Raw genomic sequence first — 23,185 nt, forward strand, 5'->3', positions numbered from 1 at the left:
ATAGTAAAATTTTTTCACAGCTTTTTATAATAGACTGGTAAAAAATTTTAAGGTCTATGCATCTAGACAAAAAAAATCAAAAGAGAGTTGAAATGCAGTACCTGTCTTATCGGAGTCAAAGTCAAAGGTCAAGTTAATTAATTTTTCTTTGCGACATATCAGTTCATTAGAATACTCACAATGCATTCAAATCAAGCACTTCACGTGCGGATTTGTAAGAAGCAAATATAAGGCCACAGAACACCGTGGAGTGAAACCAGTTTTTGTTTCACATAAAACAAATATGTTATTATTTGCTTGCCACAATACAGGTATTGTGGTTGTGATCAGAAACGAAACAGAATACAGGCAACATATTTACAATGCGATTTAGAGTGCAATACATGAATGAGACAGAAATAAAAAAACAATGCAGTGAAAGGACCTTCTGTGTACTGTGAAACAAAAGACAGTTACAGAAAACCTTAAATCACTCAATAAGGAAAATAGATGCGAACTGATTAACTTGCAATGCTCCAACTGGCGTGGCAACGAACCAAGAAGCTCCTTTATGAGTTTCACCCCAGTGAATCTGACTGGTGGAAGAATATGAGCGCCCTTAGTGGCGAGAAGGTCAACATTAAGATTACTGTTCGCTTCCAATTATTTTCCACTTACTCAACCAAATGATTATTGTATTTTTGCGTTCCAGGCATTAGTATATAACGAAGAGACATGAATGATAGTGAGTTATGTGTGAAAACATCCGAATCTCACTGGTTCAGTGACGTAAACTACAATTTATTCTTTCGATTATGCATATAATTAGCTTCTTCCGCTGAAAGGAAGAGAATATAAACACGTATTTCATGCACGAGAAGTATATATTCCTGTTGTGGTCCATTCTTATCACGATATGCACGTCTATTGACAAGTAACAAACTTGGCTGTGTCTAATGATCCACACATTCTTAAACTTCACTGGACTTCGTAATTCACGAATACTTTTATAAATGTGATTACTTATGTTTCAAAAGCGAATGTGTTGATGGTTCTTGCCATTTGTGACCCTGGTGTAGCAGCGTTTGTGAAACTGGTGTGTACTGTGTTTTCAAATGGTTTTATTCATTTTGATTTTTTATTATCACGTTTGTGTGGTTTTCCCTTCAGCTACATTTGTGGTGGCTTATCAGAATGTTAAATAATGTAGGTATTGTATGCCATACGAATTTTTTATGTTCCACATTTACTGATTTGACTTGAAATATCGTGAAGAAAACTTCAAATTGTCGAGTAGATGTCTTTATGCAAAAGACCAAATGTGTTGACCACAAAACAAACAAAACTTATCTGAATCTGTAGAAAAAATTAATATTTGGGTCAACATTTATAAAACTCTAATTCCTCTCTCTCAAACCCCACCTTATGGGGAGATAGGGAGAGTTTTAGTTTTAGCGAATAAAAATTTACGAAGTAAATCAGTATTTTTTATTTATCTAACCATTTTCCACGGAAAAATGAGAACATGTATTTTATTGAACTACAGCGCCAACACCAAGAGTCAAAGCAAATGTTTAGGACAAAATGTACATTGTTTTTTATGTAGAATCTGATTTTACAATAAAAATGGGTGTTCCCATTTGAACTTTTAAAGTTGCTCCCCACCCCATCCCCAGGGGGCCGGGGTGGTGGGCTAATTTTAGCACCAGCAGATGTCCCCCTCGAAAATAATCAACTTTAGATGCTACACATATTTTCGTGTGAAGCTTGTTTTTCGAGTTATTCTGGTTTGTCAGCTTAAAATGTACACTCTGTATACAGTTACAGAACATTCCAGTACAATGTTTCTTGACATTTGTGGATACTTCTAGAATGTACTCAAACCGAATATACAAATTAAAATTTTACAGTTTAGGTGAGTTTTGAACTCACGACCCTCCATGCAACAGTCTAGTATCATAGACACTACAATATGGTGACTGTGCTACTCAGATTCTGTTGCGACTATATGATTCGTTACCAAACATATTGAAATGTGTAGAAGTCAAATATGTTTGTGGTAAATTACGAGTGATTGGCCCTATTGCAAACTGGGAAATGGAACATTTTTTTGTTTATTCTTCATCACAAACTAACGAAATCTATTCGATCTGGTACTAGAGGATTGCTAACATACTTTCACTCAGTATTGTCCTATGCCATAATATAATGTGAGATATCGCAGTACAGCAAAAAAAGTAGCCATATTTCTTCTAAATAAGTGTACAGTCACAATATTGTGTTAAGCTGATAATGAAAGATACTGAGACATAGTTATTACTACACTTCTTTTGCTTCCTAATATAATCTGTGGTTCATAACAAGAGTGCTTTAGAGCTGAACCAGAAATCAGTAGCACAATACTACGAGTAAAAATTTCCAGATATGCTATGAATCCCTGTCTACAGTACAGAATACAATTTTATATTCTGGTGCAAAAGTTGCTGGTAGATTTCATGTGAAGAATTGAAATGTTGACTTCTAAATAAACTGAAAGCTGATTTGGTCACCTATGTAACTCCGAAAAGCATGCAGTACCTCAGACACATCTAAAACTGTATAAATATGATTCATAGCTTGTCAGAACTAAGCTATAGTACTTTACTCGCTTCATCAACTCATTCTTCAGGATGGCGTAAAAAGCTCACGTGTGTTGGATATGATTTCAGTAAATGCTTGTTTCGAAACTGCAGTTAAAAATTCTAGCTTTTAGCTCCTATTGCCAGTAATTTTAATGCCCATGTCTCTGGCTAATGTGGAGAACTTGCTTTTCTCATACAAGTTTTTTGCCATATGAGCGTCAAAACATAATTATACATTTTTAAATCCATCCTCAAATAACTACGCTAGTCGTCGAGTTCGCACTCCAACCCATGAAGTAAATTTATATGAGAAAACAGCTTTTGCTTAAGTAACCACTGTGTAAACAATTTTGATGTCTTTCTGCCTCTGACATTTTGCTTGCATTTTGTTTTTCGCACCACAATTTGTAAACACAGACCATATCATAATTTCCACAATTTCTGAATATATGAAACAAACTTCGAGGTTAATATAAGAAACTGTAGTCGCTTCCCACTGAAATTTCTTTTCTACACTGGCAGATGGTGGACAAGCAGTACATTGAAACTTGTGATGCTTGAACATACTGCATTTACAGTGATCTATTGCATTCACGGACATTTGCGCAGATATCTATGCAGACAGATCATTGCATGTGGACAGGCCTTATTTTAGACAGTGGTACAGAGAAAAAAATATATGTTCGAAAAATAAATCGAAGCTAAGAGTAACTGAACTGCAAAATGTAGTCTGCAGTATGAAACAAGAAGGACAATTTATTTCTTTTGAGGAAGTTGAATTTATGCTTTGCTTCCCTTCGCATAGAACTCAGCTTTTTTCTGTTTTTGGTAAGTTATATTTTCTGGCATTCTCACAATAATTATCTGGAATGGCTTGAGTGATAAGGAAATACAAAAAGAAGTGACTTTATTAACACAGTTTTGGAATCAGCTCCTGTCACCAGTAGAGAAGAAGAATGTATACAATATATATAATTAAACACCTTCCTTTTGCAAACGTGTTTAATTTTAGTGTGTGTATAAAATCTTTCAATGATAATACATAATCAAATTGAACTTGTGTTGTGTGTCACGCAAAAATAGATGAAATTCGTATTTCCCACTTAAAGATGACTTGCTTCTTTTCCTGGAGGCTTGTGAAATATCCAAGCCTGGTGCCATAGTTGCACATCAGTGAGATCGTCGTATTAAGATCACTGGATACAAGTGCAGACTACAAAAATCCATGGAGTGAACATTCAGGTACACAGAACGAGAATTCTGCTCACGAGATCTGCTGCAGCTCAGTGATGTGATTTTGGGATGGTGCATTTTAGCCTGTTTAGTGTGTAGCCTATTTTCAGTGTTATTACACCGCTGATACAGATACATCACCTTCAGAAGTACCATGGAACATTGTATATGTATTCTACAGACATCTTACCTATTTGACAACAGGAACCAAAGTTGGCTTAAAGATGTGAAGAGCAATGGTATTGCTTTTCCTCACAGTAGCGTACCTCTGAATCCACTTTATTCATGTTTTTTTCGGTGATGGGACAAGAAGTGACAGTCAGCAACATTTTGTTTGCATTTTCTGTTGCAGTTATTCATATTGTAGAGTTTCTTTTGTAATTAATCACGTTATAATAACAAAGCAGAGGCACCAAAGTGACACAAAAAATAGCGCGTTTGCAATTATGAAATTGTTACAGTAAATACAGTAAGAGATTTCCAATACATGCTTGTCCATTATTATTTTCAATTTTTCTTTATTTACCCTTCTTTATTTACCCTTCTATAACGTCTTACCCCATCTCATCACAAAACTAAAATCATACATTACGCACAAAAAAAATGTCAATTCAGTGCTCGAATTTTGGAATGAAAAAGAAAGTGACAACCAACATATTTTTTTTGTTTTCTGCTGCGCTAATTCATATTGACGAATCTGTTCAAATTAATTACATTACAATAACACTGTATAGGAATCTGTCCCATGCAGAAATACTTAGTTACAAACAAGGGTTTGAGACCCTGCGTGAAGTTGAGGAAATTAACCACACTACCATGTATAAATTTTATCTGCGTATGAACATAGAATCATTATGTGTACACTGACTAGGAGTCTACTCATACAAACTTGTTATTTTATCTGGTCTAGTGAAGCAGGGGATACAACCCATGGGCTTTGACCAATGTCGTCAGAATTGGGCAGAGAGCATTTATTACACAGATGAAAGAGATGACAAGACTGTTCAGAAACAAAGGAATGCGAGAGATGAAAAGTATGGTTGACACATATCAAAGCATGTAGGATTTTCACATTAAGGATATTGTATGTTTGAATCATATTATTTCTGTGGAAAGTGAAGGGGAAAAATGGATGGAAAGATTGGTAGCATACAATACCTTACGTCAGATACATATGAGTTGTATCTCGAACCTGAGTCAAGCTGTATTGCTTAACTGTGGTACAGGATACAAGTTTAGCATATGTCGATTTCTTCGTTTTCGTTAGTATTAACATCCTGTTGTTCAACTGAACTATATAGGTCAAGTGAAGCACGGGATAAAAATTTCCCATGTGTTGTTTCTTTCGTCTATGCTACCACTAACAGTCTGTTCTTATGTAGATAGTAGTACTACCGATGGCAGAAGGAGCTAGGTGCATAATATTTGTATCCCATACTTCCGTTGACCTAAATATGTTTACACTGCTAAAGAAAACGTGGAAATGGAAGTACGTTACATTTGCAACCTGTACCTCAATTGAACTATGCGAAGAGGCAATAAGACGACACATATAGAATTTGTATTCCATACTTCAATATGGGGTACAGTTTTTTTTTCGCCTTCGATGCTAATAGTATCGACTGAAGGTTGTAGTTTTGAAAACAGCAGTGACAATAGTACCACATTGTTTAGTTGAGCTATAGGCCTATAGCTATACACAACATTTGTATCCTGCTCTCCAGTTCACATATAGGCCAAGTGAAGGATGGATACAAATTTTAGTTGTGTCGGGCGTTTCGCCTTTAATATTGCTAGTACAGATTCGAAAAAGTACTGATACTAGTGCTCGGAAATGAAAGAAGAATGACAGATGCGAAATATCTATTACGTACTGGAGTACACAGAAACGTACGTAATGGAGTAATACAACAATGAAATACGTCAAAATAGTCAAATGCAGTAAAAGAAAAAAATGGAAAGCTGAACTTACCATATGGGAACTTCTTAAAAGAACCAAAGCTCGCCTAGAAAGACATCAACAAAAATCACATACCCACATACACAACAAATTACGAAAAGACTTACAGACACTCACTCACACACACACACACACACACACACACACACACACATTCACCCCCCCATATCCTAATATGAAATTAGCTAACATTTTTCAGATGGTACATTTGCCTAACACGTTTAACAAAACATTAAAATGGGCAATATGTTTGGGGAATACTACACCTCCATGAATATTCGTCTAAGTGACTTTGAAGTGTGGAAATTTGGCGTTTCCTCCTCCTTGCAAGAGATTTCACAGCTGACCAATAACCGTCTATTCTATTTGTGCAATCCCCTGTGGATAATGGTCTGAACTCAATACTGAGATTAACTACGAGATGCTGATAACTCCTTTCCCCTAAATCCCTATATGAGGGAAAACCATCTGAAATTACAATGGCACCCTCTGCAACGTGATCTTCAATTAACCTGACCAAAATTTCCTTCCTTCGATTGGGTAGTGCTTTAAATACTACATCATCACACTCTTGATCTGAAACTATGCAACCCCCCCACACCCATAATCCCAATGGAGTTTCCCCCCTGTTCTACTTCATTTTGCCAAAATGCGACTTGTTAATTTCGACCATAACATTCGCCCCCCCCCCACCCCCCATATTTCATGTATTCCCCACAAACTTCCCTACAAAAAGAGTACCAATCCACAAATGTATGCTTACTCACACGACATTCATGGACACACAGCCACAGCCAATAGTACGGGATTTTCATAATGTCTCTGAAGGCGAGTTTAGCTTTTTCGAACCATGCCCCTCATCTAATGGACTGCCACAACCGATCTTTGCTGCAACGCCATATGAATAAGTCGTGAGTATGGCGACGATGTACACTTGTGAGGTGCCTATGTTCGCTGCACTTACGACATCGAACATACTTGGCAATGAGACCACACATTTGAAAATGTTAAAGGATCGTAAATAATATTACAAGTTCATATTTGGTTCTGTTACATGTGTGCTAGTATCTTTGATTTATTTGTTTTTTGTATTAGGGAAATGTGAAGTTTTGAAAAAATATAGTTGTTCTGTTGTTGATCTTGCGTTAAGTTCTGGCACTTTAATAAATCTTTGCGCAATTATTTAGAGGTTGGATATATGTATTTTTATCTTAACATGGTAGCAGAGGGGCGTGGTTGAGATTAGCATTGATTTGATATATAATTGAGACGTGTTTAATGGTGTCAGAATCGAGTAATTCAAGCAGACGGCTTGTGACGCGATCACCACTTTTGAGGACATTTTACTAAGTTATTCGACGAGTTTTTAAGCTTAAAGAGAAAATAAAGGCAAAACATAATGACTGAAGAAAAACAACAGGTTGAAAAATTAAATGGCGAAGAAAATTGGGCAACCTGGCGTATTCTCATGAAGGCTGTCTTGGAATGTCACGCTCTTTACGATGTTGTATGCGGATCTTTTGTGAAACCAGAAACAAATGTTGAAGATTATGTAACGAAATTAAGTGCTTGGACGAAAGCGAATTCAAAAGCGAAGAAACGTCTTGTTTTGTCACTAGAAACAAAACCGCTACTTCGAGTAGCTACATGTGAAACTGCAAAAGATGTTTGGGATAAATTACTCGAGGTTTATGATATTGAATCTGCTGAAAATATCGCATGTTGCGACATAAGTTTCACAATGTCGAATGGGAATGATCAGGCGGTATGCAAGTTTATTTAGCAAAATTTGTCGAAGTAGAAATAAAGATGTCTATGCTAAGTAAACCAACAGTGGAAGCTGATTTGTGTGCACATTTGCTTCAGACACTGCCAAAAGAATTTCATCACATTTACGTAACTTGACATGATCTACCACAAGCTGACAAAACATGGCATAAACTACAGAATAGGTGTTTGAATTATGAGCTGCGAATTCAAGACAGAGAAGAAACAAATGTAGCTGCTGCAATATTTTCAAGAACCAAGGGAAGTGTATCTACACAGCAACGAAGCAAAATTAAATTGGGCAATGCGAAAAAGGTGCAAAATTCAAGCAACCGCGATGTGAAGAAATGTTTTTCACGTGGTAAGTTGGACACATTTCGAAAGACTGCAAAACGGGCATAGTGTGTTTTAAATGCAAAAGCAAAGGTCATATCTCCAAGAACTGTCCTAGTGGTGGTGGTGATGGTTCTGCAATGCTATCAGCTGTGAAAACATTGTCACGAGAAATTCCAGAAGAAACTTTATTGAAACTATGTAATTTACCTACAAATGTAGATGTATCAGAATGCGACGAGTAGTATATTGATAGTGGCGCGACACATCACGTCACAAATCGTCAAGACTGGTACGTTTTATACACTCCTTCTGATGTACCACAGAAAATGTACAGTGCTAAAAATAATGTGCATATCAAAGCATTTGGGGGTGGTCGTATTGATGTTGAAACTTTTAATGGAAGAGAGTGGACTAGACGATATTTTGAAGATGTATGGTGTTGTCCAGATGGTGCCTGTAATTTATTTTATGTTAAAAAGGCCAGAGAAAAAGGTCTTGATCAAAGTATCAAAAAGATGGTAAAATATTGTCATTTTATAGAGACAATATTCCAATTGCTATTGCTCTATCTAAAAGCAAGAATGTACTTTATTGCTTGGCAGTGAAAGTTATTAAGCAAGGAAAGTCCTGTGTAGTAAAGGAAGCTTCTGATACTCTTCAATTGTGGCATGAAAGTTTTGGGCACCAGACCAAACACCATGTACAATCAGTTTTGACTGCTCGTGATATCAATGTAAGGTTAGACAATGAATTATGTGAAGGTTGTATGCTAGGTAAACGTCATAGGCTAGTTTTTGGTTCACGAGTTAACAAGTCAACTAGCCCAGGTGAATTAATCTTCGCTGATGTCTGTGGTCCAATGGAGGAAAACGATTTAGCTGGCCATCGATATTTTCTTGTTTTTAAAGCTGACTTCTCAAGCTTCAGAGCGACATATCTTTTACTGAAAAATGATGATCTAAAGGAGAAGTTGCCAGTATTTATTGAGTTGGTGAAAACACAAGCTCAATGTACCATTAAAGAACTGCAGACTGATGGTGGCAAGGAGTTTGACGATAATGATGTGAGAAGATATGCTGGGTCAATTGGATTGAGACATTCTTTGACTGTGTCATATACAACACAGCAAAATGGAGTTGCTGAGCGTGAAATTAGGATTACCTGCGAAATGGTACGTTCATGGCTTCAGTCAGCAAAGCATATTCCAAAAGCTTTACGGGGAGAAGCTGTACTTGCAGCTACTCATACTCTGAACCGAACTGTGCCTACGAAGGTTGAAGAAAAGACACCAACAGAATTATTTTTGAGAGGGAAGAGTCAGGTTAATCATCTAAAAGTATTTGGGACAGAATGTTTTGTCTGGATTCCAGAACGGAAATGGTGAAAATTTTATGCCAAATCTCTGAAAGGTTATATAGTTGGTTATGATAAGTATTGCTATCGTGTATACCTTCCAGATAGGCATTCAGTTATTGTTAGCCGAGATGTAAAATTCAATGATGAAAAATTGAAACAATCATTGAAGAGTGATGTTACCAAATTAGTTGACATATCGACTATGAATGATATAGAACCATCTGATTCTAATGATGACGAAATATCAAAAGAAAATATTATAAGCCTGGATGATCAATATCATGTAGAAGCGACTGAAAATGCAGATGGTCATCGAGTTTTGAGGGACAAACAATTAGAAGGCCGATACGTTACCTAGATGAACCTGAGCGACCCAAGATGATGATGCTGAGGGAAGGTCCAAGGAACCATGATGAAGCAGTGAAATCCTCACATGTAGAAAATTGTAAAGCTGCAATGGATGAAGAAATGGACTCGAATCAAAAGGTTGGTATTTGCAAATTAGTTGATTTACCAGCTGGAAGGAAGGCTATTGGAAATCGGTGGGTGTTTACAATTAAATTGGATAATAGCAATGACATTTTATGGTACAAAGCAAGGCTAGTTGCAAAAGGGTTTAGCCAAAGGCCAGGGCTTGATTTTTCTGAAACTTTCAGCCGTGTGGCTAGGTTTGAAACTCTGAGAGCCCTCTTGTGTGTTGATGTTCAAAGAAATTGAAACATCAAACAATTTGACATTAAAACAGCATTCTTGAATGGTAAACTGGAGGAAGAAATTTACATGCAACAACCACAAGGTTATGATGATGGCACAGGCTGTGTTTGAAGATTGCTCTGAAGCTTGTATGGACTGAAGCAAGCAGCAAAATGTTGGTATGAGTGTTTAAAGTTATACCTTAAGAAATCAAATTTGCAGGAGAGTAGTGCTGATCCTTGTATGTATTTTAATGAAAATTTAATCGTTTTATTTCATGTGGATGAGGGATTGATAATAGGACCTGGTGAAACAGTTCATAATTACACAAAACAATTACATGAAGAATTTGTTATCTTGGCTTGCAAGTCCAAATATTTAATGATTGTATGAAGATTAATCAGACTGCATATGTAAAAAGAGTGTTAGCCAGATATCATGTGACTGATGCAAAGCCAATATCATTACCAATTGAGCCTGGATGGATACCTGGTAATTCACCACCAGCTACTGATATCAACATTTACCGAGAAATTATAGGCAGTCTCACATATTTAACACTGGGGACACATCCAGATCTAGCTTATGCTGTAAATGTTGCTTCAAGAGCACAAGATTCGCCTACTGAATCACACCTAAAATTAATTAAACGAATTCTTCGCTATTTGAAGAATACAATAAATGATGGAATTCAGTTTAGGAAAACGAACAGTTCTGCTATAGAAGGTTATAGCGATGCTGATTGTGCAGGTGAAAAATTGACTGTACGTTCAACAAGTGGAATTTTAATGAAGTTTTGAGGTGGACCAGGAATGTGGAAAAGTGAACTACAGAAATGTGTCGCACAATCATCAATGGAAGCTGAATTTATTGCTGCCAATGAGGCAAGTAAATATCTAGTATGGCTCGATCTGTTATTGAAAGAAATTGAAGTTGTTGAAAAAGAGTTCAATTCCTACTTTACGCATTGACAATCAAAGTGCTATTAAATGAATCAAAGGGGAAGGATTCTATTAATGCTCTAAGCATATTGAAACATGATATCAGTATGTATGACAGTTAGGCAATGAGAAGATCAATGTTGAATATGTGTCAACACAAGATCAGGCAGGTGACATTCTTACTAAAGGCTTATCAGCAAAGAAACTATCAAAAATGAAAACTTTGATTGGGATGGAAGTAACCAATGAAAATAAAGACTGAGTTAAATTCTTGATTTGGTAATGAAATGAAATTGCTGGAGAGTGTTAAAGGATTGTAAATAATATTACAAGTTCATGTTTGTTTCTGTTACATGTGTGTAAGTGTCTTTGATGTATTTGTCTTTGTGTTAGAGTTCTGTGAAATTTTAAAAAATATATAGTTATTCTGTTGTTGATCTTATGTTAAGTTCTGGCACTTTAATAAATCTTTGTGCAATCTATTAGAGGATATATATATATATATATATATATATATATATATATATATATATATATATATATATATATATATATATATATATTCCTAGTGGTAAAAACAAATCGTAGCCAACATGTTTACGCCCCTAGCCTCTCTCATATCATCCAGGTTCATCGCAACAGATAAATCCATACCTAAAGACGAAAATAAGATACTAAAAATTGTCCTAAAATAAGAAACTAATAGTCCAAATTACCTCAATATCACTAAGAATGGAATTAAGCACCGAATCAATTGCAAACAACCAATTATTTAAATAAATGCACATAAAGAATATTTTGAGCACTATGTAGCGATCTCTTTTGAAATCACATTCAATTATTTTAATGTACAATGATAGCACTTATCTGGAACACAGAACTGTTTTTTTATCTATGGCTCAAAGTGAAGACATTATTATCTATAAGTGACTGACAGGTTGTATCCCCTACTTCACTAGACCCAATTTATCTACCACCTGTCTTGTAAACATATGCCCATAAAATCGCTGAAATTATCTCTACAATACAAGGCCTTATAATACCGTGCCTCGATATTTTTCAACATATAAAGTGCCTCATGACAGCAATAGTACATTTTTTGTACATACCTATGAAAAGTAACTGGTCTTCCCTTCAAATACTACTCTTTAACATCCAGAGCAACAACAATAGTGCACCATAGCTGTCACTAAAACACAATTATATTATAGGACCATCTGTTTCAAAGAAAGACACAAATTTCAGAAAATCAATCCCTGTGAAGCAAAGACTTGCTGTTACTCTTCATTTTCTGGCATCAGGAGACTCCTATCAAAGTCTTGCATATTTATTCCACTTTCAAAGCCAGCCATGTCTCAAATAGTTCCGGAAGTTTGTGAAGCTTTGGTTGAAGGATTATGTAAAGGTAATTAAGCTATGTTAACAGTACTGAAACACATGCCCCAGCAAGAAAACTGACACAACTCGAAAATGGCAGTTTTGAGTTTATTTCACTGAAAAATATGGATACAATTACAGTATTTACTTTTGTATGTAATATAACAGAATATTCTGCCATTAAATACTTACTTGAAATATAAAAGAAGCTTGTACTACTTCATTATAAGTTTAGTATAATTCTTTAAAAGTATTTTCTCAAATATTGCCTTTTTGTGTTGTCATTGTTCTTGCCTCGTTGCGACGTATTTAATTGATTAGATATTTATTTTTATATTAGCATTTACGTATTTGCATCATTCCATGAATATAATTTCTTCAGAATCCAAATCAGATAGGCTGCCAATGAATGTGAGAGGGAAATCTGCAGTTGAAGTTGATGCTGATGATCTTGCTGCGTCTGTGTTTATTATTGTATGCTGCTACTTCCTCAGAGCATTCAGTTCTTCCTCGTACAGCACATCACTTATTTGTTTTGTAGACACTGCCCTTTCATAGGGCAGAAGCGCTTTCAATTTAGTGACAACAAATTTTCCGGAATCTGTTGCCGAGTCCTGTTGTTGTCGGCGTTGATGTTGCTGCTGCATAATATTATGCAACATTTCTGTTGCATTAAGTATGGGGTCGCTACTTCCACTCCCCCCCCCCCTTACCCCCCTCTTGGCCTGTTTTTGTGGAGGTGGTGTGCTGTCCTCTTCACCTTTCTCTGCAGATTTCCCTGTTTCAGCTGCTGCATGTTGAGGTAGCTCTTGCGAAATCTGATGCCAAATTTACTTGTTTCAGATGCCAGCTACTGAAGACGAATGGCGTTCAAAAGAGTGTGTCGCCAGGCACTCCACTTCCCTGATTGCGTGGGAGCAATTGATGGGAAGCACATTGTTCTCAAGTGCCCTGTTGCTAGTGGGAGCGAGTTTTGTAACTATAAAGGATCGTTTAGCATTGTTGCTTGCTGTTGTTGACGCCAACTACAACTTTTTATATGCTGACGTTGGCTGCCAAGGGAGGATTTCTGATGGAGGTGTTTTCAAGAATGCCGCCATAAGTGAGCTAATTCACAAAAACAAACTAAACGTGCCACGTCACGAGTGTTTACATGGAGGGACAAAGCCACTACCATACGTATTCCGTATTCACAGCAGATGATGCTTTGCCATTACAGGAAAACATCATGAAGCCGTATCCAGATAGACACAACAGAGGCTCGAAAGAGTCTATAACTACAAATTGTCAAGGGCAAGGATGAGTGTGGAAAACACATATGGTATTATGGCTTTGGTGTTTCGTGTCTTCGGCAAACCGATGCTATTACAACCACAGAAGGCACAAACCATCACAATGACAGCAGTGTGTCTGCACAATTTTTTAAGAAGAAATTCGGAGTCAAGAAGTTATTACCAGGAAGCTTAGATTCTTTTTGTCAACGAACAGGTGAAGTCATTCCAGGGGCATGGAAACAAGATGCTAATGCATCCTCCATTACTGCACTCCCAAATCTACCTCGGAGAACTTCTCAAACATTCAAGGAAATTCGCGACGAATTTGCCAACTACTTTGTGAGCCCACAAGGAGCTGTTCCATGGCAAAATAATTACAGTTAAAATTGTTGTACAAGAGAATAAAATTAATCATATGCAAGTATAACCTTGTGTACCTCTTCAATTGTGTCCCGGGTCTCCTTTGGTTCCTGGATATCATCCAGGAAACGTAGATATTTAAATCCAAACCACTTCGTTTGGTAAAGTGTGTCAGTACCAGATCCAGATTTTTTTACTTTCCTCTATTTTTATTTTCTCTCGTCGGTACTGAGACAAGAGAGATTTAATTCTTTTGTCCACGTCACTGCTGCTGGTGCCGAGCACTGCAGCAACTTTTAGTGATGAATCATGTTTGATTTTAGTATTTTTGTAACCTTCGCAACGTGCCTCATAGAGCGATATCAACTGGAAAATTTTGTCTCGTAACCACTGCATTTCAAATAAAAATGAAGGGACGTGAAATTAACGCACCACTGCACTCCAGATCAGAGCAAACGAACACTAGCGCTGCGCAGTCATAGCAGGCCACGAACAATGTTTCATTGATCTCTACTGACGTAGTCGCGGAACATTGATTTTCTGTTGCGAACATGTTGCCACCATGTTGCGAACATCGGTAGTCCATTACTAGCCACGAACAATGTTCCGTACAATGTTGCGATCTTAGTGTAAACGCGCCTTTACAAACACAATACCTACTTACTCTACGGACACAAGTTAACCTGGTTATGCACCACAGCTACTAGGGGGCACTGCTTCTATGCATTCCTCAGTTTTTAAGTGACTTCGATGTGAAGCGGATTGTTTGCAACCAATTCGACGTGTGGGGTTAGGTTTGTGTGTGTGTGTGTGTGTGTGTGTACTAAGGTGCAAAGTAGATCTAAGAAGAGCATACATATCAGACGATAAAGCCTATCGCCCGAAAGAAAGTGATTGGAAAACATTATAATCGAGAATGCCTCATACAAGAAAAGTACGCTTGTATTGGTAGATTATTCTGATGTTTTCGTGCTTGAATTATGTGTAGGTTAGCAAGTGAGATTTGAAGAAAAAAGGAAGGAAGATTAGGGTTTAACAGCATGTGGTGCCGATGTCTTAGAGACGGAAGATTTCACGAGTTGGAGGTGAAAGCATATATTAATCGATCAGTATAGTTCATCTGATATATAGAGAAGCTACATGCGATACAAAACATTGAGTGTTTTAGAGCTAAACATCACAATGTAGTTGAAACGTTTCAGTTAATGGACCCAGGCAACATTGTACTGGCTTCCACTGTGACTACTCAGTGTTACCGTATAGCGTGGAGCAGGCAGCTGAGTTAGCTGTATGAGTTCTGTGAATGTGATGTTTTCGTACTTGAGTTCTGTATAGGTTAGCAAGTGAGATTTGAAGAAAAAAGGAAGGAAGATTAGGGTTTAACAGCATGTGGTGCCGATGTCTTAGAGACGGAAGATTTCAAGAGTTGGAGGTAAAAGCATATATTAATCGATCAGTATAGTTCATCTGATATATAGAGAAGCTACATGCGATACAAAGCATTGAGTGTTTTAGTACTAAACATCACAATGTAGTTGAAACGTTTCAGTTAATGGACCCAGGCAACATTGTACTGGCTTCCACTGTGACTACTCAGTGTTCCCGTATAGTGTGGCGCAGGCAGCTGGGTTAGCTGTATGCGTTCTGTGAATTTGAACCCCAGAATGTTAATATCCGTAATGTGATCGCTGAGAAAGTTGTATAATATTTATGTAAAGACATTTGTTGATGAGAACTGACAGGCTGCATCTTTCTTCTTTTAGTGTTCAAGCCTGAGTTTGGTTTGCAGCAGAGCACCATTCCTCTCTTTTGTCTGCCTTCCTCTTCATTTCCACGTATGTGTTACATTCAGTGTCATTCATGATCTGTTGCATGTATGATATCCTTGGTCGTTCCCGCTGATTCCTTCCCTCAATAGCTCCTTCTGCTATTATTCCAACGATGTTATTGTGTTGTAGGATGTGCCCTACAAGTTTGTCTCTTCTTGTTTGGATGTGCCTCCACCGAAATCTGGTTTCCTAGACTCTTCTAAGCACTTCTTCATGTGTTACTTTGTCTGATCATCATCATCATCCTTCTATACCATAGTACCACATCTCCCGGGCCTTTAGCCATCTTCTCTCTTCTCTTCCCATTGTCAAGTTTCACAAGCATGTGATATTAAAGTTCAGTACTGTTCACATTTTGTAGCTGCTGCCTTCTTTGCTATAGGAACAATGATGCATTTCTGGAAGTCTGTCGGTATCTCTCCTGTGTTATAGATGGACCTAAAAGTTTAAGGAGTATCATTTTCATGCTGTCATCAGCATTCTTTATTAGTTCTGCAGGGATATCTTCAATACCCATTGGTTTGTTGTCATGTGGTTCTTCTAGAGCTTTGTCAAATTATTTTTGCAGCGCGCTTCGATAGAGGATCATTTAGTAATCGCAGAAGCGTTACGGAGATGATAGGTAAACTCCAGTGGAAGACTCTGCAGGAGAGACGCTCAGTAGCTCGGTACGGGCTTTTGTTGAAGTTTCGAGAACATACCTTCACCGAAGAGTCAAGCAGTGTATTGCTCCCTCCTACGTATATCTCGCGAAGAGACTATGAGGATAAAATCAGAGAGATTAGAGCCCACACAGAGGCATACCGACAATCCTTCTTTCCACGAACAATACGAGACTGGAATAGAAGGGAGAACCGATAGAGGTACTCAAGGTACCCTCCGCCACACACTGTCAGGTGGCTTGCGGAGTATGGATGTAGATGTGGATGTCATCTCCCTTGTCATCTTCGTCTACTTGCTCTTCTCTTTGTATTACTTTTTCCGAAAGAGGTGTTCTGGCCTACAACTCCTTTGTGTATTCTTTCCATCTCTTCACCAAACAGCATTTTCCCCTCTTTATTTTCTAATGTAGCTGAGAGTGTTGTTTAAAATTTGTTACAAAATTTATTTGCTGTTCTGTAGGCTAAATCATTTCTTCTGTTCTGCATATTTTTTTAGACTTCCCTGCATATTTCCTCAAGAAAATTTTCTTTTGCCTTCCTAGATTACCTATTGACTAAATTCCGTAGTCTTCTGTATGCAGCTTTTCCTTGTTCAACAGGTGCATTTTTTTTCAACAGGTGCCTTTTTTTGTATAATCTCATGTTTTCTAATGGCTCAATAATATCTGTTGTAATCCATTCAATAGCATAGTGCTTTGCCAGTCTCTCAGTTTTCAGTTTTTCTAGTTCCCATTTAAGTTTTACTGGCTTCTTCTTCAAACATTTAAATTTGAGTGAACTTTTCATGAGGGCCAGGTTATGGTCACTGCCTATGTCTGCAGATGGATAGCTCCTGCAATCTTTTACCTGGTTCCTAAAATGTGCCTTCACCAGAATGTAATCAATCTGTTGTCTCCTCAGGTTTCCAGGGGCCTTCCATGTGTATCTTCTTTGTTTGTGATGTTGGAAAAGTGTGTTTTCAACAACTAATTGGTGCCTCGAGCAGAACTCGATTAGTCGATCTCCTCTTTCATTTCTTCGTCAAAGTCCATATTTGCCAACAATTCCTTCCTCCGGTTCTTCACCCACAATTGCATTCCAGTCCCCAGTGGCAGTCATGCTCATCTCCCTTAACATTTCTCATTGCATTACTTATTTCTTCATATATTTCGTCAATGACTGCATCTACTTCTTTGGATGTTGGCATGTATATTTGTATTATCAGGGTGTCCTTTGGTTTAGTTTCAAGTTTGACTAGCATTATTCAAGAGTTGTATTGCACATATCCCTTGACACGTGAGCCATAGTTTTTCCTCAAAATTATTCCAACTCCTCCCATTCCCGGTCTATTTTGGTCGGTTCCAATGTGAATGACTGTATTCTTCAGACCAGAAATCACCTGGTTGGGACCATCTCATCTCCGATATGCCTAGGATATCGATTTCCAATCGTTCCATTTCAAGTTTTAGATTTTCTTATTTGCTACACTGGAGCAGCGTTCTCATGTTCCAAGTTGCTATGTTAAAATTGGGATTCTTTTTCTTCGCCTTGTCTGTATCTTTTACAGTCCCCACCCGGAGATCTGACGGGGGGACTATTTTATCTCCAGAAAATTTTACGGAAGATACTGGCATGGTTTACTGCTGATGCTTGGGATAACCGTACTTCTTTAATATGGTGGTTTCCCCTTGCCTTCCATGTCCTATGCCATTGTAAATCAGCTGGTTCTCCTGCCTTTGGAAATGATTTCTCATTTCCAGGACAAGAGGGTGCCCTGCACAGCAAATGCTGGGGTGATGACTTATCCCTGTCATCCCTCGGTCCATGTCTATGTTAGCCATTACATGAAGTGACACTTCAACTGGCAGGCATATTCTTATAATTTTGATTTATTTATTTTCAAACGACTTTGAATGGACAGTGCTGTGTACTGTGTGTGTCAAGAAACTGACCACCAGTACATACGCGCGTGTGTGTGTGTGTGTGTGTGTGTGTGTGTGTGTGTGTGTGTGTGTGTGTGTGTGTGTGTGTGTGTGTGTGTGTGTTATTAGAATGTTGACAACTGTGAGACAGCACAGTGGAACTGCTTCGGTATTCACCAGGAGTGAATTAAGAAAGAAAGAAAATGTGAAGACATCTAGTTGAATTTGATCTTAAGTGTTATTAATGAAATTTAATCATTAGGCACCAACTTGTCCAGTTGGATTTTATGGTGACCATCAATAAACTGTCACAAGGAAATTTGGAGGAAATGCTTCACATAACACACTAACACACTGTTGTTTACGTATGTATAGCTACATCCTTGTGTGATAGGCATTGCAGTATGAGAGAATGTTTATAGGGTGTATGATAAAGTGTTATTTGATAAATAAATAAATGTGATCTGTCTTTTTCATAGGGTCATACTTCCAAGGGTAAAAATGGGTCAAAACCAATCCATAATGGTAATGACCAAATTGCTGCAAGTGCAGAAGATAGCAGTGAACAGACACAGCAGTTTCAGTTAGAATTGTACTGGTGTATTCGCCAGTTGGAGGCAGTGCTTCATACAGATAAAATGACTCCAAGGCAAGGTAAGAGAGAGAGAGAGAGAGAGAGGGGGGGGGGGTGTTAACACTCATTCTGTGAACATAAGAGAATAAAAAAATTAAAAAGCCGTGTGAAGGTTATATAGGAATGGTTAAAGATGTGGTAAAAATTGAGTAGCTGCGCCCTTCCTTCCCCATAGTTGATGTATGATATATGAACATAATAGGTTATCTATCAAAATATTTGTCATATTATTGTCTATGATGTATTACAGCTTTTATAGTTACCTTGTAGTCTGTCCTTTATAACAAGAAGTGTGTGAAATGGATTGAACATAGACTTTGGACTATGCCACAGAGCACTCTGATTCGGTAACATTCATTTTTATTGACATCTGTTGTCTTCACTAACTCTCAAGGCATGTCACCTTTCCAACCCTATGTGTTGGGCATAACCAATAATTCAACTAACAACGTCAAAGGTATGTGGAATGTTATAAAAAGTGAGACAGGTGTTGCTCCCCTAAAGGCTTCCTACATCGTCATTAACCACAACAATATATAATTAGTGATAACCCCCCCCTCCCCCCCCAGGATCTTCAATGAACACTTCCTAAGTGTCACTGAACACACAGGTTGTAAGTCAAATCTTTGTGAGGCGGTCAATTTTAACAAATAGCAAGATCTAAACACTGCGCTGAAATGATGTTATTTTCTACATTAATGTGACCATCACCTCAGTTTAAAGTCAATGTGCAATAACCACACATAGATGGCAATTGGCAGTGCTAGCAGTGGAGGGTATATAAAGCATGTCAGGAAAGGGGGGGGGGAGGGTAAGAAAAAGTGCAGTTTTTGTAATGCAAAAAGGAGCGATTTATCTGAAATTCGGTGTAGCATGATCATTGGCCTTTGGACCTAGGGTGGAAGCATTTCCGAAACGGCTAAGTTTGTAGACTGTTGCTTGCTACCATGGTTAAAGTGTACTGTGCATGGAAAAATGGCACTATCCAAAACTGGCACTGAGTAACTGTGGTGCAAGGTTGAATGACGGCTGCAGAGATGTCTGCAAGCGATTAGACATGTGGTTGTTGAGCAACTGACCAACCAGATGAAACAAGTGGTTACCAACAGTTTATACTTAAAAATCATTCAGTGGACATTACTGGGTATGTGCCTCCACAGCAGGCACCAGGTTCATCCACTTATGCTGAATGCTGTTCATCAGTGACGAAGGCTTGAATTTGCATGCCAGTACCACAACTGTACATCCACTGGTCCACTGAGTGGTGACAGGCAGCCTTTTCAGATGAATAATGTTTTGTGCTCTGTCAGACAGCTGACTGTTGGCATGTATGGCATGAAACATATGAAAACAAATATTCTGCAACAATCGTCGGAAGGGCCCAAGCCAGAGGAGGGAGTGTTATGATCTGGGGAATGTTTTCATGGCATTCCCTGGGTGATCTCATCATTCTGTAAGGCACAGTGCATCAACAGAAGTATGCATCTATCCTTGGGCACATGCCCACCCCTACATGCAGTTTCTTTGTCCTTGGTATCTACAAGCAGAACAATGCAGTTTGACACAGCCCACAACTTATGTGCATGGTTTGGACAGCACCAGGATGAGTTTTATACTCCCTGGCCAACAAACTCACCGCATTTAAACCCAATCGAGAATCTGTGGGACCATCTCAATCAGGCTGTTCATACCATGGATCCCCAACTGAGAAATCGTGCATAGCTGGCCATGGCGCTGGAGTTGACATGGCTCCACATCCTTATTGCACCTCCCAGAACCTCACTGACTCTCTTCCTGCATGTCACAGAGCAGTATGCACTGTGAAAGATGATTATTCTAGCTTTCGACAGCTGGTCATATTGTGACTGGACAATGTATAAGAACCAGAGAACTTAAGAATACCATTGTGTCATTAAAAAATTATCCTTAATCTAGCTTGGACAATACCTCAAGCAAGCAACTGAAACAATACTCTAGCAAATATGTTAATACTGAGCCACTTCATTGACTTGGCAATCTACTGAGGTTTATTCCCTTTTTTAAACCGTTTTTTATTTTTTTAAAAAAGAGGGTGCTTCAGAGATGAACAATTACAGTTTGATTTCACATCTTAGTGTCTTCAATAGTATTTGACAGATGGTTGAATGCAAGGATTGTCAAAAACCTTGAACACTTAAGTGTTTTATATAAAGAACAATTTGGTTTAAAAAAAGGCATTGACTGAACAAGCCGTAGTATTTTGTATAGAAAACAATGTGGTTAAAAAAAAGCATTGACTGAACAGTAAGTCTTCAAATTTTTGAAGATATTTTAGTCAATAAAGGAGGACAGTTCACCAGTGGCTGTCTTCTGTGATCTGACTACAATACCTTCAGTTGAGTGGCTCACCAGCTACTATCAGAGTAAGCCCAGCAGTATTGTATCAGGGGCTCATTAGGTAACCTGCCAAAATCTAACAGGAAACAGAAAGTAATTATGGAAGTTGTGGATTACGAATCAGGACCACCTGTCGTCTCAGACTGCGGTGTTATTGGTAAAGGAATCTCACAGGATTGGGTCCTTTGTTTCTAATTTTTAATAATGATCTGCCTGCTGCTGTGAATAGTGTTGAGTGCAAATATACCATGTTTACAGATGACATCAACGTTTCAACAGCAAATCTGCCAGACATTTTTGTAAAGATGAAGTTTACACTCACATGGTCTATAGTGCTGTAGTCATTCATGTTAGATGGCCAATAACCATTGATCACAACCAGTCAGCTGCCAGTCTACATTGGGGAAGCACCAGGAGACTAGTGAATCATATAAATAGCTTTTTCTATTTGTTTTCATTGTTTGATACTCAAGTTAGTAGTACTAGGACGGATAGGTTGCGTGCATGCTGTATGCTTGTTGAGTGTGACCTGCTGGCTGGTCTGTGGCAAGGTGTAGGCCTGTTTATCTCACTATCTGCGATCCTTGTGGATGATGAGATGGCCTCTACCAAAGTGTTAAATTTTCTGACGGAGAGCAGATTTTACACTAAACTATAGCAGTCCTCCACTTCAGGGCTGGGGGGGGGGGGGGGGAGGAGAGTCTCCCCTTATGGTAGGCACCCCCCCCCCCTTATGTGACTGCAAGTTACTTTCTCCCCACCCCCCATGTGACTGCAAGTTACTTTCTCCCCCCCTCCCCATCCTGTTGTGCTTTTAGATCCGGTTCCAAGATGTCCAGAAATGGCAGACAGCCACCCTTCTCCACTCCATCATAAATTTAATACTCTCGTGGCCTGCACGCCATAGATGGAGCAATATTTGAAGAAGGAGAGTAACTTGACAGAGGTCACTCATATAGTGGCTGTCTTTGCATATGCATCTTCACACCTATTTTTGGTATAAAAGTAGTGATGTGAACTAACGATCTCCAGCAGAACACTCAACTGAAGATGATTGAGTGATTGTCAGCTGAAGTATCATGGCATGAAGTTAATGTTATCAGGCTACAATCGTGAAATTTTGTGGAATTAGGAATAACCCTCTTTAAATAAACTTCTTCTCAACACCAAAGGAGTGGAGCTATTCAATAGGAGTAGGTCATCATTTCAGGATTGTTTTCACAAGCGTAATTTACTGCATGAAAAGTTTTTGTCTCAGTTGTTTATCATTGAGAGAAATGATATTCTGGTCTCGAGGTACCAATATCTGCATGCCACAAGGAGCATTTCATTCGAAGACATGGTGTGGTTGGATGAGACATGGGTTTACGCTTGTCTCATGTTGACCAAGGGGTGGATGGACCACACAGGACAAGTAATGACGAAAGCACCATTAGGAGAAGGTGACAGGTTAATGGTGCTTTACACTGGCTCTGTTTATTACTGGTCCACTTCAGGAAGCAAAGTGACTGTTGTGAGGAAATGAATGCTATAATTTTCATGGACTGGTTTTCTAGTGTTCTGTGGCAAAATATTCCTGTGGTTTTGACAGTAGTGATGGACAATGTGCCATACCACTCTCTTGTGATAAAGGGAGCTCTAACAGTACAGTCGAGGGAAGTGGATATTTTACTTTGAGTACAAAGAATTGTTGTATTGAATAAAATAGAACCTGGAATGAATAAGGTAGAGTTAATGGAATTTGTAATTGAGCATAAAAGGGTCGAGGTCAAAGATAATGGGGCAAGAAACAAGAAGCAGCTTATGCTCAGTGAGGTTGAAAGCTGATAAAAGAAACCATTGCAGATGTTATCCTACAGGACTAGTTGTAATGTAGCAGAATAAGA

At 38.2% G+C, this 23,185-nt stretch overlaps 1 protein-coding gene across 8 annotated transcripts in view; it reads left to right on the top strand.

Annotated features, from left to right (window-relative positions):
• The window catches only part of LOC126236763 (UPF0488 protein CG14286-like), a 718,241-nt gene that overhangs the window by 346,873 nt on the left and 348,183 nt on the right, over positions 1-23,185 (top strand). The window contains exons 1-2 of one of the 8 annotated variants that reach the window (XM_049946319.1): positions 14,409-14,831; positions 18,769-18,943. The exons of 1 other annotated variant lie outside the window; for it this stretch is intronic. In XM_049946319.1, the coding sequence (XP_049802276.1) occupies positions 14,814-14,831; positions 18,769-18,943 (193 nt within the window). In that variant the 5' untranslated portion in view covers positions 14,409-14,813. Of the gene's footprint in view, positions 1-14,408; positions 14,832-14,920; positions 15,330-18,768; positions 18,944-23,185 lie in introns of those variants that run through there. 6 more of the 8 variants (XM_049946323.1, XM_049946318.1, XM_049946317.1 and 3 more) reach the window with 6 other exon arrangements.

The sequence above is a fragment of the Schistocerca nitens genome, chromosome 2 (assembly GCF_023898315.1).
Source record: "Schistocerca nitens isolate TAMUIC-IGC-003100 chromosome 2, iqSchNite1.1, whole genome shotgun sequence".
In the NCBI taxonomy this organism is placed as follows: Eukaryota; Metazoa; Arthropoda; class Insecta; order Orthoptera; family Acrididae; genus Schistocerca; species Schistocerca nitens.